The sequence below is a fragment of the Suncus etruscus genome, chromosome 11 (assembly GCF_024139225.1).
Source record: "Suncus etruscus isolate mSunEtr1 chromosome 11, mSunEtr1.pri.cur, whole genome shotgun sequence".
Taxonomy (NCBI): domain Eukaryota; kingdom Metazoa; phylum Chordata; class Mammalia; order Eulipotyphla; family Soricidae; genus Suncus; species Suncus etruscus.
This window is the reverse complement of record NC_064858.1, coordinates 169,878-187,906: the sequence shown is the minus strand read 5'-3', so window position 1 is coordinate 187,906 and position 18,029 is coordinate 169,878. Positions and strand designations below refer to the sequence as shown.

The following is an 18,029-nucleotide window of genomic DNA, read 5'->3' as shown; positions in this document are numbered from 1 at the left end:
CAAAAGAGAAACAGTGATGTGAGAGAAGAGGAAGTCCAAGGTTCTTGCAAATGAACACAGAAATTTTGGGGGATGGGCTGAAGAGACACAATTGGGGTGATGAAGTGGCTTTGTCCCATCAAAACACTAGCAGGTTCCCAAAACACTAGAACCCAGACTCTCCCTGCCAGCTTCATCACGCTCAAAAGCATTGTACAATTGGAGAGTGCACCTACAAATTCAATGGGACTCAGAAAAAAAAAAAAAAAAGCTTCTATTGAAATTCTTATTGGAGCCAGGAAGACAGAACAAGAAGCTTCAAGGCCCCAAGTTTGATCCTACTACCACACAATCTTCCAACCAACATGTTCTGGTGGTCTCCATCTCTGCTGGGACCCAGTAGCTCCACAATTCCAGATCTGGGCATTCAAGAATAGGTGGGAATGGCCCCTGGGGGTCCCTGACCACCTCTGGGGAAGTCAGTCTTCCAGTTTTTTTTAAAGAGAATATTGCATTCCAATACTGGGGGTTCAGAGTTCCAACAGTATCAACCTGCTTCTGCAAGAATTACACCAAGTTCACTACAAACCCATGGGGAGAAATTTATATTTTGAAGAGTTTGGTTTTCTTTGGGGACCATCTTGAGCTGTGTGCAGGGAACCTAGAGAGCCAGGAACGGAGTCCAGACCTCCCCATGCAAAGCCTGCAATTCCGAACTTTCAGCAGTCTTGGGTTTGAGAAAGCAACTTCCTGTACAAGTCACACCAGAGAGGGTGTCTCTGCAGGCCCTGGCTGCTGACCGCTAGTCGGCCAACCAGGAGCCCTTTGAGACCTCAACACCTCATCTCACTGATGTTGGAGACTATGACAGCCTCAGCACAACTACCGCTGAGAGGGGGTCACATGGGAGCACTTCCCGGGGAACACATGCTCTCCTGGAGAGCAGCGGAGTCGAAGCACAGCCCCAGAGCTCTCCCCTTCTCAGGATTCAAATAATGCACCTCCACTTCGCCAGGGCCCCATGGGGAGTGCCCTGGCTTTTCCTGTGACTATTACAGCTCACAGCCAAATTCCTTAGGCTCATTCCAGGCACGTAGCCAATGCCACACCCCTACTGCCCAGTTCACAGGACTCCCCCAGTTTGGCCTGTGCACTCTTATGTGGGGTGCTACCCTCGGTCAAGTGGCCTCTTGACCCAGCTCAGTGGAGCTCAGTCAGAAGGCCTCAGCCCGAGACTTACCAACAGCCGAGACGAATGCCATGCAGACAAGGATGAGCACGCAGCAGAGCACATGGCGGTTCATCTGCCGCTCCAGCCGGCTGCGCTTGTAACGGGGCCCACTGCTGTTGAGCAGCGACTTGGTCTCGTGCCCTGAGGGAAGGACTGGGTCAGTGCGGCCCCATGAGGCCCCATGAGTAGCTGATTTGCTCCCGGGGCTTGGGGGGACTTCAAGGGAGAGGGCAGGGCAGCTCGAATGCAGAGGCAGAGCAAAGGCCCAAGGAGCCTTAGATAGACCATGCCCCACTGGGTTTACCTGGCTGCACCAGGCCCTGATGAGCCTACTTGTGTAGACCATGCCCACAGTACTCACCCGCATCAGAGACACCCTGATGACCCCACTGTGCAGAGCACATTGCCTGCTCTGCCCAACTGTGAAGACCATGAGGCTCACAGTGCCCACAAGTACAGACAATGATGCCCACACCGCCCATCTGCACAGACCACAATGCCCACAGTGCCCACCTGCATAGACCACGATTCCTGCGGCGCCCTCAGTATTGCGCATGGTGCAGCCTCTGAGCAGCAGGTTCTCCTTGTGCAGCGCCACCTTCTTCCCTCTGTCATCAATGCTGTGGGCAGGATGGGCTCAGTGGGTATGTGCTCAGCCTCCAGGTGAAGTGGGGCAAGGAAAGGGGGCTGTCTTCAAGAGGAAATGGCTTATCATTAGTGACTTTGCTTCTGGGTGTGGGAGAGCCTGGTGCTTTGTAGATGGGGAGGGGGAGGGGAAAACATCCCTCTCAGGAGTCTCCTTGTTCCAAGAGTGCTGGAGCCACTTCAGCTGGCAATGCCCACACTGGGGGTTTCACATTCCTGACATCCAGCCTTTGACCTTGGACCCCATCCCTCCTACATGACTTGGCTGACTCCTGCTCTCACACCCTCCTCATACTCTCTTCCGGCCCAACCTAGCCCTGAATCCACCAGGATTACCCTGACCACAGACTCGAGCTCCCAGGGGCTCCTGCTCCATCCCCTGAATTCCTGGCCAGGTTCCCCCCACCCCGGTGGCTATGTTTGTGGATGCATGTGGGGGATCTCTAGAAACAGTGCTCCTTCTTCTCTGGAACCCTGGGCCCCTTCCCAGCATCCTAGCCACCTTTCTAACTGTCAAGTAAGTCAGTGTGAAATTCTTCCTCTACTGCTCCATATATTGGTGCATCTCTATGATCCTAAAGCTGACATTAATCACTCAGTCACTCCTGCAATGAGCAACTACATGTATGGGCTGGTCTGTCAAGCACTCATCACTCCATAAAGTTTCAGGGTACTAAGTCCACTCAATTTTGCACCCATGTCAGGTAGGATGAGGGTTATCCGTAGCATACAGAGCAGTGAAGTTAGCTGTATGTGTACAGCTGATAGACCAAATGTCCAGACATGTGTGCTTTGCTTATTAAATTTGTTTAGGGGCCACAACTAGCTGTGCTCAGTGCTTATTCCTGCCTCTTCACTCAGGGCTTACTTCTAGTAGTGCTCAGATGCAGTGCCAGAGACCAAACCTGGTTGTGTGCCAAATGACTACTTTCTCCACTGTATTATCTTTTCCATTCCTGACGTTTCTTAAATTGTGGAGTCAGGGCACGAAAGAGTAACAATCATGAACAATGTGGCTGTGAAAAATATTTTAAAATTTTAAATTAATATTTATGAGCTGTGGGAGAGAGTAGGTATTAAGGCATTTGTCTCACATGCAGTAGACCCCAACTTGATCCCCAGCACTACATATGTTCCCCTAAGCACTGCCATGAGTGATATCTGAGCACAGATGGGTGGGAAGAAATCTAGCTGAGTGGATGGAAAAATGAAAGGACAGATGGCTAAAAATTATGGACAGATAAATGAATAGAGAGAAAGTTGGTGAAATGCTTTCTTTTTTTCTTTTTGGTTCTGGAGCCAAACCCAGAAGTACCCACTACTTACTCTTGGCTCTGCTCTTGCAAGGCTTGAGGAACCATATGTGGTACAGGGAAAAGAACCTGAGTCAACCATATGCAAGGCAAGAATCCTCCCTGCTGTACTATCCCTCCAACCCCCAGAGAGTTGGTGGATGGAAGGCAAAACAAATGAACAGATGGACTGAAGAATGGGTGAATGTATATATGGGTGGGTAAATATGGATAGATAGAATAGTAGACCATTGAAGTTGTATGGATGGATATCTAAAGATGGGTGAACAGTAGACATTTGAATACATGTATGAATAAAGATGAATAGATAGAATGGTAGACAGTTGAAGTTGGATAGAATGATAAAGGAGGATAGAATGGTAGACAATTTAAGTTGGTTATTAGTCCAAGAATGGTAGACAGTTGAATGAATGGATAATAAAGATGGATGATAGAATAGTTAACAGTTGAAATTGGATGGATGAATGGATGGATAAAATGGCCCATAATAAAATTGGATAAATGAAAGGGACATCTGGTAGGATGACAGACACATGCTCAAACATACACAACACAAAACACACACAGAGAATATGTCCCACACAAAGGCAAGGTCAGGTGAATGTCTGATACTCACATACACCCACGAAATCGAGTCAGGTCATTGTTTGGCTTCTCACACTCAATGACACTGGTGAATGTCAGAGGGTTGAATTTGGAGACCTGAAAATAACAGCATGTGTTCATTAGAAAAAGCAGGGGTGTGGCACCCTAAAAGACTTTTCCTGCTGCGGGCCTGATAGGGGAGTTCCATGCTCTCTGCTCAGTCACCTCTGCAGGATGCCAACCTAGCACAGTGCCAGCTGCTGCATTTACTTGCCCATGATGAATGCTGGCGACAACCACAGAAAGGAGGACAAAAGGAAGGTAACTGGTTGCTAAAATAAGAGACTAAGTGATAAAAGCAAAGAAAGCCATTCAAGATGGGAAACATTTCTTTCTTTTCTTTTTTTTTGGTTTTGGGTCACACCCAGCAGTGCTCAGGGGTTACTCCTGGCTACGTGCTCAGAAATCGCTCCTGGCAGGCTCAGGGGACCATATGGGATGCTGGGATTTGCATGCAAGGCAAATGCCTTACCTCCATGCTATCTCTCTGGCCCCAGGAAGAATTTCTTGACACAAAACAGAACCAGACAAATTTTCCCAATTGGAGAAGCCAAAATTCACTTGGATCACAGAAACTGAGGATGACTCACTTGCTTAATGGGTTTGACACATTCTTCCCAGACACCTAATAAAAAATTATTTGATTTAAGCCAGAGATACAGCATAGTGGGGGAGGACATTTGCCTAGCACATAGCTAACCCGGGTTCAATCCCCAGCATCCCATATGGTCCCCTGAAACCTTCGAGGAGCAATTTTGGAACACAGAACCAAGAGTAACTCCTGAGTGCTGTTGGGTATAGCCCAACCCTCACCCTTCCCAAAGTATTTGAACAATCTATGTAAACATAGGTTTTGAGGTATTTTTTGTTTTTTGTTTTCTTGGGGGTGCCACACCAGCAGCACTCAGGGGTTACTCCTGAATCTGCGCTCAGAAATCATTCCTGGCTCAGGGGACCATATGGGATGCCAGTGATCAAACCCGCATCTGTCCTGGGTCAGCCACGTGAAAGGCAAATGCCCTACCACTATGCTACCACTCCGGTCCCATTTTTTTAATTTCTTGACAGAATTGTTTAGGTGTGTAGAGAATCAGGAAATGGAGGAGGAGCAGGAATAAGCCTTGAGTGTGGTGAAGCCAGGAAGGGACCTTTGAGACACAAGCCTTCTACATTGGCTTTGCCCCTTCCTTTCCTCCAAGGAAAGGTCAAAACTGGAACTGTCTGGACTCAAACATTCAGGTCACCCCTAAAAAGGCACACAAGGATGAAACCTCACAGACATGTACCAGCACTACTCAATGCCACCTACAAGCCCACATATTTTCTGATCCAGAATATAGCTATAAAGGCCACAATGCCAAACCAGAGGTTGCTGTTTCCCCATGTGTTGTAGACACTAAAAGGAGAATTCACTAGCTCAGAGTTAACTCCATTCAATAAATGAAATTAAAATGCCATATAAAAGACCAAAGAGACAGTTAAAGTTCTGGATCCAATTTTCAAATTCTCGCCATTCCCCAGGCACCTTTGGGAATGATCCCGGAGCACTACTAAGTGTAGTTTCATAAACATTTTTTGGTTTGCTTTTCTTTTGGGACTGTGCTCAGGATTATTCTTGGAAGTGCTTAGGGAATCATATGAGGTGCCAGGGATTGAATCCAGGTTGGCTACGTGCAGGCCAAATGTTCTATCTGTTGTTTTATCATGTACTACCCCTCCCCAATGTTTATTTTTTTAAATAAGAGTTGGAGTGAAAGGACAGTGGGTAGGGTGCTTGTCTTGCATGGGTTCAATTCCATGACTTGGGTTTGATTCACTGACAAATCCGACTCCCTGACACCTCATATGATCCCCCAAGCTTACCAGGATTAATCCTTGAGCACAGAGCTAAGAGTAAATCCAAGGCAGAGTTGGATAAGACTCCCTCAAAACCCCAAAATGCAATAAAGATCTCATTTTAAATGGTTTTTGGAACAGGGAGGCGTGGCTCAGTGGTAGAGCATTTGCCTTGCAAGTGTGAGGCCCTAGGTTTGATTCTAAGCACTAAACAGTTCCCCAACCATTGATGAAAGTGACTCCCAAACACTTAGTTAAAAGTACCCCCTGAGCATGACTGAACACGGCCCCCAAACCAAATGTAACTAAACCACTGTGCATATAAAACAGCTCATCTTGCAACTAGAGTGATGGGCCAATGGAGAGGGTGCTTGCCTTGTATGCAGTTGACTCGGGATCCTTAGCATCCTCATATGGTCCCGTGAGCCCCTCACAGAGTGATGCATGAATGCATAGCAAGGAGTCAGTCTGGAGCACCACTGGCGGCCTAAGCAAACCCCCCGAAGTTCTTATTTATTTATTGGTTTTTGGGTCATACCAGAAGTACTCAGGAGTTAGTTCTGGCTCTGTGCTCAGAAATTACTCCTGGCCATACTTTGGAGACCATACAGGATGCTGGGGATTGAACACAGGTTGGCTGTGAGCAGTACAAATGCCCTCTCTGCTGTGCACTCCCTCCCCAACCCAGTTCATTTTTAAGTTGGGTGTCAGAAATCTTATCTGCCCTTGAACTTAAATGAGCATTTCTGAGCATCTGTAGCAAAGGGCTGGGGAATTATCTAGAAGCTTCCTGGCACTGACATGAACAGCTGGAGTTGTGGGGAAGGACACAGAAGGTCTGAGTCCCAGAACAACACAGCATTATTCTTGGCCAGCGAGGCAGGAGACTTTTAAAATACTTGGCCTCTGTTTATATTCTTTCTCTTTAAGGACAAAAAAAAAAATACCTCAACTTGCATGCCTCAGAGATGGAAACACATCTGTTTCCAGGGCTTGGGAGCTGCTTCCAGAATGTTCTATACTCATCTCGTATTTGGAGGGGCTAGGTCCTGGGTTTCGGCCTCTTCTATACCTGGGAGGAGCTGGGAAATATTTTCTTGACCTGGAGGGATTCAGCACTGTTGTCGGCCAGTGCTACCCACTATGGGCACTTCCTACCCACCACAGAACTCAAGGTTCATGTTATCAGATGTGGCCAGGGGAATATGGTTCCAGTTGCACTTGGTTCCCAGGTGATAGTGATATGTCAGTGAGATTGTTGAGATCATTCACTGCTCACAGGCCCTGGTTGTCAGAAAAGTAAGGACACAGGATGAGAAGAGCATGATGTCCACAAGCAAAGGTGAGGTCTTGAAGGAAAGCAGGCCTGTTTGTGCCTTGTTTGGACATGAGCAGATCACTGTCTAGTTGAAGGCCCTTCCAAGGCTGCCTCGTTCCATCACCCCAAGACCAGCAGTTGCCCGAGTTTCTCTTTTCAAAAGCATTTCACATCAGGAGCACACGTTTGGGATTTGTTTTTCTATTTTTTTTTTGGCCACACCCAGCAATGCTCAGAGGTTCCTCCTGACTGTGCCTAGGAATCACTCATGGCAGGCTCAGGGGACCCTATGGGATACGGAAGGTGGAACCCGAATAAGCCTCATGCAAGGCAAACATCCTACCCGCTGTGCTACTGCTCAGGCCCCCAGAACATACATTTGGGAAGAGAAGATTCTATTTCTGCTTGTTGCCTTTAACCAGCAACAGAATAAAGATCCACCCCAACACCATTCAAGAAATACATTCAGGGGTTGGAACGGTGGTGCAAGTCGGGAGAGCATCTGCCTTGCACATGCTAACCTAGGATGGGCCTCAGTTCAATCCCCTGGTGTCCCATATGGTTCTCCAAGCCAGGAGTGATTTCTGAGTGCATAGCTAGGAGTGACCCCTGAGCATCACTGGTGTGACCCAAAAATAAAAAAAATGCATTCATGTGGCCAGAGTGATGGCACAAGCAGTAGGGCATTTGCCTTGCATCCGGTTGACCCTGGGCAGACCACGGCTCTATCCCATATGGTCCCCCAAGCCAGGAGCGATTTCTGAGTGCATAGCCAGGAGTAACCCCTGAGCATTACCAGGTGCGGCCCAAAAAATCCACCAAAAAAAATAGAAAAAGAAATGCATTCATGACACCACCATCCATGCACCATCACCCACTGGATTCCCAGTGAGCTTCAAGGTCCTGCCCTGTTCTCTGCCACCCACCTGATGGCTGGGACCTCTGTTCTTGGGAAGTCAAGATCCTAGGCTGCATCTCTATTACTGCAAGTGGTTGACCAGGAGCCTAAGACAGTTCAGGCACTAGGCTGTGCCTGCATGCAGCCGACTTGGATTCAATCCCTGGCACTGAACACTGACCAGGAGCCATCCCTGAGCCAGGAGCTAATTTCCACTTTTCAGTTCAGTGCACAGTGCACTCCATCCCCATTTAGTTGGGCATGTCATACTCCTGGCCATGGCACTACAGTGCCCATATATGGCTCCTGTCCAGACAGAAGATGCAGATAGCGTATGTGTTATAGAGGTAGCACTGAGGATCCAACTTGGGGCCTCATGCTTGCAAGGCAGGTCTTTTGCTGCCATCCACCATCTTCTCTGGATTCTTGGCTCCTTCTTGCTCCCAAAGTCTCTGGTTGCTGGTCTGGGGTGGCCCTGGTTCGAGGGCAGGGTCTAGGCATGAATTCTCACAGCCAGCTGACCCCCTTCCCCTGAGTTTCACATTCATGAAAATACTCCATATCTCTATGCTTGCCATTTTCTGTATTCACACAAACAGCAGGAAAAAATAGCAACTACGTGAGTATCAATCTCAAAAGACCCAAAGAACCTTCACTCAAGTACACAACCCCTTCCATGCAGACCCTGTGAGTTGATGTGGAGTTTCTAGGGTGACCTGTACACCCTAGTAGTGTCCCTGGGGAGTGACCCTCTCTCGATGCCTTTTGCAGAGATGCTGGGGACTTGGCTACACAGAAGTGGGTTGTAATCCTAGGTTCCCAGAAGAGGCACCTAGAGACAGCTGTGTGAGGCTGACAGGAAAATGTAGACAGGTCAGCAAAGAAGCGGAAAAGCTTTTGTACTAAGCTGGGGGATGAGCTGGAAATGGAAACAGCATCAGAAACAGGAAATTCTTTCTTTCCAATACCTGCTATTTGTCTTTGAGGCAGGGACAGCTAGCCCAGCAGAAACTCAAGGGTTCTGGGGACAGGTGTCAAACTCGGTAATTCTTTTTTTTTAATATAATTTTTATTTTGATCATAGTGGCTTACATATTGTTGACAATAATATTTTAGGTACATATTTACATAAAATCAGGGGGGGTTCCCATCACCAATTTGTCCTCCCTACACCTCCGTTTTTGTCCTACCTCCTATATCCTCTTCCCTCACCCCCAGGGCTGCTAGAATATGTGGTCCCCTCTGTACCTAGCCTACTACTTAGTAGTCTTGCACCTGTTTGGTCTTGGTGCCTCCCTTATTTCCCCCTCTAACTGGGAGGCAGGGTTAGCTAGTTATGTGGTTTTGTTTGAAGAAGAGAAAAGTAATAAACTGGGGTAAAAGTCTAATACTTCGAAAATGGGCGGAATCCTTCTAGAGGCTCTCATTATCGATTTGAGAGACGAAGGAGAAAAAGAAGGTGAAACACTCCACCAGTACAAAAAGGAGTGTCAAATATCCAGTGAGGACTCCAACATTAACAATAAGCACCACAAAAAAATAAACAAATAAAAATAAAAAACCGCCATGGTCTTGAGATAAGAAACATGGCATAGCACAAAAATAAAGAGAAGAAAAGAAGAGAAAAAAATAAGTATAACTGGGGACAACAACTTCAATAACCACATCTGAACAAAGAAATCAACCAAAGATAGGTAGGTAAATAAAAAAATAATAATAATAAATGAAGATAAAAAATAACATATAAAAATAAACAATGTTTTGTGCTTTTTGCTTTTTTTTTCCCCTCCTGCCCTGGCACAATAAATATTGGGGTCATTCGAAAAGGAATTCACTTGGCCTAAGAGATATGGGGTTTCTCCATCCTTGGAGTATATTGTCATGGGATTAACTATAGACTCTGTTCAGGGTCATTTACTCTTCCGGTGGTGCTTTTGTGGTGTTTTGAAGACTTCTGGTCCATCCTGGGTGATACAATCAGACCTCTGTATCTAGAGATCTCGGTATCTGCACAGGTGCAGGGGTGAGTCTTATGATGAAGTCAGTCTTTGTGGTTCTAGAAGTTCTGTTCCCTCAGTGTCATTTTAATCCATCTTCTGTGGATGGTGGTCTTGGTCTTTGCACTGAACCTAGGATGGCACCTAGTATAACGTCTTTCTTTGTGTTTCCAGAAGCCCATTCCGTTACCATTGTCTCTGCTAGACCTTTGGAACTGGGTATCATGGTTATTGTGCAGGTTGTAGTTCAAACCCTAGACTAGGGCCTTTTTATTGGTCTCAAGATATATAGAGTCTGGTCATGGTTCTAGCAGCCAGTCATCTGTAAATCGCGATCTTGGCTTTTGGACCTACCAAAGGGTTACAAGTCTTCTGATTTTGTCTTATCGTTAGCTGGTAAGGTAGGATAACCTGCTCTTACGTCAAGTTGTTCCCATTTTCCTCGTTGTCAGGATATCATATTAGAGCTGGCCCTTGTTGGTGACCCAGCAGTATTAAGGCTGTCCCGGATGGGATTTGTTTCCTGCAGCTATTGTGAAGAACTGTGCTGTTTCTATGTCTGGGACCCAGGGTTCAAGGCTGGACGGATAGTATCTAATCACCTGAGGTCTAAGTTGATTCCACATGACATATTTTCAAGGTAGGAGATATCCCTGTATTGTAAACAACTATGAGTTCCTATCTCTAGTAGATAAGAGCTCTTTTTTTTTTAATATAATTTTTATTTTGATCATAGTGTCTTACATATTGTTGACAATAACATTTTAGGTACATATTTACATAAAATCAGGGGGGATTCCCATCCCCAAATTGTCCTCCCTACCCCTCCGTTGTTGTCCTACCTCCCATTTCCACTTCCCTCACCCCCCAGGGCGGCTAGAATATGTGGTCCCCTCTGTATCCAACCCACTACTTAGTAGTCTTGCACCTGTTTGGTCTTGATGCCTCCCTTATCTCCCCCTCTAACTGTAGGCAGGGCTAGCTAGTTCAAGTTGCGTGGTTTTGCCTGAGAAGGAGAAGATAAATAAACTGGGGTAAGAATCTAATACTCCCAAAATGGGTGGAATCCTTCTAGAGGCTCTCATCATCGATTTGGGAGATGAAGGAGAGAAAGAAGGTGAAACACTCCACCAGTACCAAAAAAAGTGTCAATTATCCAGTGAGGACTCCAGCTATATCGATAAGCACCACAAAAAAAAAAAAACAGCCGAAAAACAAAGCAAAACAGACAGACAAACAAACAAACAAAAAACAGAACAAAAACAAACAAACAAACCAAAAACACGCCATGGTCTTGAACTAAGAAACATGGCATAGCACATAACGAGGGAAAAGAAAAGAATAGAAAAAAATAAGTATAATTGGGGACGACGATTTCAATAATCACACCCAAACAGAGAAATCGACCAAAATAGATAGGTAAATAAAAATAATAATAACAATAATAAATGAAGGTAAAAGATATATATGTATATATATATACACACACACACACATATATATACATATATATAAAATACCAAGTTTTTGTGCTTTTTGTATTTTTGTTTTTTCCCCTCCTGCCCTGTCACAGTAAATATTGGGGTCATTCGAAAAGGAATTCACATGGGCTAAGAAATATGGGGTTTCTCCGTCCTTGGAGTATACTGTCATGGGATCAGCTCCAGACTTTGCTCAGGATCATTTATTCTCCTGGTGGTGTTTTTTGGTGTGTGGAAGACTTCTGTTCTGTCCAGGGTGATACACTCAGAGCTCTGTGTTTAGAGGTCTCAGTATCTGCACAGATCCTGAGGTAGGACTTATGGTGAAGTCAGTCTTTGTGGTTCTAGAGGTTCTGTTACCTCAGTGTCGTTTTAGTCCATCTTCTGTGGTTGGTGACCTTGGTCTTTGCACTGAACCTAGGATGGCACCTAGGTTAGCGTCTTTCTTTGTGCTTCCAGAAGGCCCATTCTGTTGCAGTTGTCTCTGTCAGACCTTTGGGACTGGGGATCATGCTTATTGTGCAAGTCATAGTTCAAACCCTAAACTAGGGCTTTTTTATTGGTCCCAAGATGTATACTGTCTGGTCGTGGTTCTAGTAGCCAGTCATCTGTAAGTCACGATCTTGGCTTTTGGACCTACCAAAGGGTGCCAAGTCTTCTGGTTTTGTCTTGTCGTTAGCTGGTAAGGTAGGCTAATCTGCTCTAAGGTCAAGTTGTTCACATTTTCCTCTTTGTCAGGATATCATGTTAGAGCTGGTCCTTGTTGTTGACCCCGCAAGAGCTCTTTTTTATATGTAAGATTTCCCCCCATTTTTTTTAGTGTGCCTTTGCAGGGAGAAATGGTGCTACATTATACTGTCTGTGCATTTGGGGGTGAACAGAGGGGAAAACAGAAACATGTCACATACCCAAAAAAAGATAATAAAAAATAGGAATAAAAATGTATGTGCCCACATATGTATATGTAGAACAGATATTTCAAAAAAAAATAAAAAATGAGTTAACAAAGTATTTAAAGGACCAAAGTGGTGCAAAAGACTACCTTACATTTGGGGAAAAGCAGGTAAAGAGGTGGTGTAATACAGGTCTTATGTTTATGTTGGAGGTACAGGTTTTCCCATTGTCTTTTGGGTTTTCCTTGTGGTGTATGGGTTCCCAGGCACCTTTCCATCACACCCCCTGACCTTCTTCAGATTGGCAAAAGATTTGCGGCAGGGAGGTCTTGGAAGAGTTCTTGCACTGGGGATACTTTTGGGACTAAGTCCAGTTTCAAGTAACAGTCCAGGTTAGGGGGAGTTGGTAGGGAGGGCCGCGCAGCATGAGTCTGCAGGGGAGTTGGCTGCCTTTTCTTGCAGGAGATGAGGTGTGGGTTTGACTGGGTGTCCCTTCGCTTGGGTGCTGGGTACTGGTTCGTTGGGGTAGGAGGTCAATCTTCATGCCTAATAGATTAAGGACTGAGGGTGAAGAGTTTTAATACGGTGGGAGGTCTGGATGGGATTGAGGGGTGAAGGGATAGCTGGATTTCCAAAGGGGGAAAAGGGGAAGGTATATGGAAGGGGTAGGAAGGGAGAAAAGAGAAAATACATTAGAAAGAAAGGGAGAAGAGAAAAGAAAAAAAGTAAAGAGAAGAATAGAAAAGAAAAAAATAAAAAAGAAAGTAGTGAGAGGAGAGAATAGCAAGGGAATGCTAGTTTGGTTGAATGTGTTCGATGAGTAGAGCCTTTAGTCAAACTCGGTAATTCTAAGCACCTGCTTGCTGCATAAAAACCCTTTGGGTCACTTTCCTGAACTTCAAAATTCCTAAACAGTTGTCTTGAGGCACCTAGAAATAGTCTTTCAGCTTGCCCTAGACCAGGGGTCCTTAAAGTATGGCCAGTGGGTTATGTGTGGCCCGCTGAGGACATTTTTCTGACTTTCAGGATGCTTTTGCCTTTGCTGCCTGTTCTGGTCTCATCATGGGCCCACAGTGCACAAGAGTAGAATGTGTCCGCACTCTCCGATTCCCCTCCTTCTGTCTCTGGACTTCTCCTCTCTCTGTCAGGCAGGGGGCCTCATACTACAGCCCCGTGGGCCACTATTGTTCATAGTTGTTTTTTTTTTTTAACTTCAGTCTGGCCCTCCAATGAGCTGAGGGTCAGTGAACTGGCCTGTTTAAAAAATTTGAGGACTCCTACCCTGCCTAGACCTTTCAAAGTCCTGCAGTTTATCAGGTGACCCGCAGGGGTCCAGGGTTTAGCTGCACCCTCCAGATTGTTAATTTTCAGTGTGTGTGAGTGTGTGTGTGTGTGTGTGTGTGTGTGTGTGTGTGGTGGTGGTGGTGGTGGTGGTGTGTGTGTGTGTGTGTGTGTGTGTGTGTGTATTCTCAAACAGTGCTGGGTGTTCAGAGGCCACCCTTCAGCCAACTTGATGTGGGGCTGTGGAGTTTTCGAGGACTGGGGGAGAAATGGATGCTGGGATGGAATTGGGCTGAATCCGTCTCTTTGGTCTCGGTTTCTGCATTGTTTCTGTTTTCCCTGTTTCAGCGGATCTGTCAGCATCTACCTGAGATGCAGAAGAGGGTGTCACAATGCCCCCTGACCATGTGGCCTGGTAAGGGCTCATGGGTAAAGGGGGCTTTACTGCACATGGGGAGGACAGGCAGGCAGTGGGATCCCAGGTCACCTTTCTCCCCGGGGGCTGGTGAGTTCTCATGATTTTCCCCAAGGGGTTCAGAGGCTCTGTTTAGTTCCCTTGTGTCTCCCTGGGTCCTAGGTCTAGGCTGTGCAGCTTTTGAATAGAGTGCAGGCTGCTACCCACAAAGGCTCTGTGCCCCACTGGTCCTGAAGAAAGATGCAGCTGGAAAGCAGATCTGGAACCAAGGTGCACAGCCTTGTCCTGGAGGCAGGGGGTACAGAGTCCGGAGGGAACCCACCCAGAGCCCCTGGAGTAGCCTGTGGGGCCTTAGGAGCTTTTCCATTCTTAGGGTCTCCCCATGTCTGTCCTTAGCAGCTTCCTGCCCCGGCCCAAGGTCCAAAACCTTCTCAAGGCCAGTTCACTCTGTCCCAAACAAGCACAAATCCAGCCCCTTTAAAGTGGAGGCTCAGTTGCGGGACTGTTTGGCAGAGCCATGTCCAACTGCTGATGCAGGTGGTCCTTCAGGCAGGGGTGCAGCGAATGGCTTCTTACTTTCTTTCCCCCCAAAGACACATCAATCCTGAAAGATGTGGCTTGGCTGATGTGGCAAGAGAAGACCATGGATGTCAGTTGTTCTGGTTTTTTTGTTGTTGTTGTTGGGAGGAGGAGGAGGAGGAGGAGGAGGAGGAGGAGGAGGAGACAAAGCTGGGCCATACCCCATGGTGCTCAGGGCTGACTCCTTGCTCTGTGCTGAAGGATCTCTCCTGAAGGGGATCCTATGGGGTGCTAGGTATTGGTCTGGGGTTAACAGTATGCAAGGCAATTGCCTCACTCTCTGTGCTATCTCTCTGGCTTCCGAAGAATGATTTTTAACACTTGGCCCAATTCAGAACTCCTAAGTCACATTCAAGTTGCTCTCAGAAACTTGTGGGGAGGCCAGAGGAGGTGGGTCCTCAAGGCAATCCCCGCTCTTTGAAAAAATATTTTTTCAAATATTTTGGGCCACACCTGGAGGTGTTCAGGGGTTACTCCTGGCTCTGTACTTAGGAATCACTTTTTGGGGGTCACATCTGGTGACACTAGGGATTACTCCTAGCTCTGCACTCAGAAATTGACCCTGGCAGGCTGGGGGACCATATGGGATGCCGGGATCAAACTTGGATCCGTCCTGGGTTGGCCGCATGCAAGGCAAATGTCCTACTACTATGCTATTACTCCGGCCCCAGGAATCACTACTGGTGGGCTCAGGGACCATATGGGATGTTGGGGTTGGCCTCCTAAAAGGCAAGTGCCCTACCCACTGTGCTATCACTCTGCCTCCCAACTCCCCTTTTAGAGTGGGGGGCATAAGACCCTCTAACAAGACTCAAAAGAGATTTACTGAAAACCCATGTACACATATTACAGGCATCCATACATATCCGGACACGTGTTCACAAATACAGGCTGAAAGGCAAGTACAGATATTGCTTCAAGGGCCCTGGAGAAAGCTCTGGGGTCCAGGACTTATCAGCACAGACATAAGGCTCCAAGTTTGATCCTTGGTATTCCCAGCTTCTTAGAACACTCCTGGGGTTGAAGATGATGACCCCAAGCACCACACGGTGTAAGTATCATTGCTATAGTCAACCTGAGCACTGAACTGTGCAGTCTGGTCTGTGGTTATTACCAGGAGCACTATGGGAGTCCTGAGCACTGTTGGGAAGAGTCCAACCCCCAAGTCAAGCAATAAAGGTATATTCTTTGGGGCTTGTTTCAAAAGTTAGGGACTCCCATCGGTGCTTCTTTAATGCTCTCCTGCCACAGAGATAACTTATTACTGGGTGATGAGCACAATCTGGACTGCTGTCATGATGGCTTCAGCTCAGTCGTTGGGGAGATACATTTCTGGGGTTCCCAGCAGTGGTAGCAGGGCCTGGAACTGGCAGCCGGGACCATGGTCAAGGGCAAAGGTGGTGGGTGAGCTGAGAGAGTTTCCAGAGCAGAGCATAAGCCCGGGAAACAGTGGGGAACTGGCAAAGGATGGTGGGTACAGGCGTCTTTCTGAAACAGTGTGTGTATTTCCAACAAAGCCCTGTCTGGGGAGGTCCAGCAAGCACACCTCATGGAGTCCCCACCCCACCCATTGTGCATGGGGGTCCAGAATAAAGGGGTCTGAGGGCTGATGGATGTGGCTACAGACACAAACATGAGCAGCAGGGAGGGGATTCCAGTTCCGGAGGGACCACTGTGGGGCTCCCAAGTGGAAGAGAACCCTAAGGCCATGGTGCTCTTGTCCTGCTGGGTGGGTGATCAGAGCACCCACCTCAGTCTCACATAGTTGCCAGAACCTTCCAGATTGTTCAAGAACTTGAGTTGATGATGAGTTCGTTTCAGAAAACTAGGTCTTAGGCTAAGGGAGCTGAGGTTTTCGCTCCCCCATGGGAAATCTGAAGACAAAGTGTAGGGGGCCTAGAAGCATTGTCTGGTTGTGCCCACACACACTGCAAGACGCACCTGTACCTATCCACCCACTCAGTTTACAGAAACACACACTGTTCATAGTTGCACACTTGTGCCAAGGAGCACCCTGGCTGACTGAGGTTGAAGCAGGAGGCATGGTGAAGAATTTAGAAAATGAGACAGAAGATAAAAGTTGCTTAGAGATATAGGAGAGCAGGGAGAGCATTTGCCATGCATGCAGCAGACCTGGATTGGAACCCTGGCATCCCACATGATCCCCCCAAGCACTACCAGGAGTGACTCCTGAGTGATCCCTATAGAGCTTGAGTGTAGATTCCTGAGTGTAGAGCCAGGAGTAAGCCCTGAGCACCACAAGGTGTGGCCCAAAATCAAACAAAACTAACAAATAAACAAGCAAAAATAAAAAAGAGAGAGAGAAAAAAGTTGGGCCAAGAAGCTCACAGCCTCATGGACTGAGTGCTCCAACTGTTCTTCACCTTTGATATTTATTGCTTGGAGCCAGAAATCAATTGTCTCTAGTCATCTATCGGCTAAACTGTTACATATCTAAGGGTTTCAGTCTATGGGGACAAACACCTTACTAATGGGCTTATCTCAAGGGCTATTTCTCTAGGGGGAGGAGCAAAGACAGCAGTTAGCAGACTCTTGCCTGTCATTTTCCACATGGGCCCAGGTTTTCCGTAGCAGTCTTCTGTTTTCTGGCTTTTACCCTTTCTCCTGATTCTATCTAAACCCACTGTTCCTAACACATTTGTGCAAACACTCAAAAAAACCTCTACTTATGCCCACTGGTATGTACGTCCACACACATGTAGTCACACAAACACTGATGCCACACAAAGAACATACACGCACATACGCCTCAGAAGAGCATCTGGCTGTCTAATAGACAGAAACCACACACTCCAACTTTTCCTACGGGCCCAGAAATTTCCTTCTGGTCCCACCACAGATCTTGGAGATCAGCCTCGCCACACAGTAGCCTCATGGACTGAGCCATCCTGGAGCTGCTGTTGTGGGAGCATGAACCACCTGCTGGCCACAGGACATGCCCAGCCCTCACAGGACGGATAGCCCAAGAAGAACAGGAGATTTGTTGGGAAAGCTGTGTAGAAAGAAGCTTTTTAACCTCCATTAGCAAAAACAAAAGCTCAGCTAGCACCTCACAGCTCAGTAGATCTTCACACAACAATTTCATAATTGCTGTTCTGAGATCTAATTATGTTGGAACAAACAATAATAGAAAATCATTATTTTGTACTCGATAAGGGAGAAGTGGGGGTAACTTAGGACATTGGCAAAGGGAAGTTCATACTGACAGTGGGATTCATGTTGGAACATGGAATGCCTGGAACAACTGTATTATGATTGACTTTGCCAATCGCAGTATTTAAATAAAGTTTCAGATGTGGGGGTTGTCCAAGGACAGAAGGATGGTTCAATGGGCTAAACACATACTTTGTATGTGGGAGATTCATGTTCAATCCTCAACACTGCATGATCCTTGGAGAGTGAAGCTGGGAAATGCCCCTGAACACATCAAGGTGTGGCAAAATCCAAAAGAAAAGAAAGAAATTCTTTTGTTGTTGTTGTTGTTGTTGTTGTTTTTT

General features: G+C 46.7%; 1 protein-coding gene across 1 annotated transcript in view; it reads right to left on the bottom strand.

Moving 5' to 3' along the window:
* Window positions 1-18,029, bottom strand: part of ATP10A (ATPase phospholipid transporting 10A (putative)) — an 88,245-nt gene that overhangs the window by 25,611 nt on the left and 44,605 nt on the right. Inside the window, exons 3-5 of the mRNA XM_049783911.1 lie at window positions 3,785-3,870; window positions 1,724-1,830; window positions 1,220-1,351 (exon numbers count right to left, since the gene is read on the bottom strand). Of these exons, the coding sequence (XP_049639868.1) occupies window positions 1,220-1,351; window positions 1,724-1,830; window positions 3,785-3,870 (325 nt within the window). The remainder of the gene's footprint in view (window positions 1-1,219; window positions 1,352-1,723; window positions 1,831-3,784; window positions 3,871-18,029) is intronic.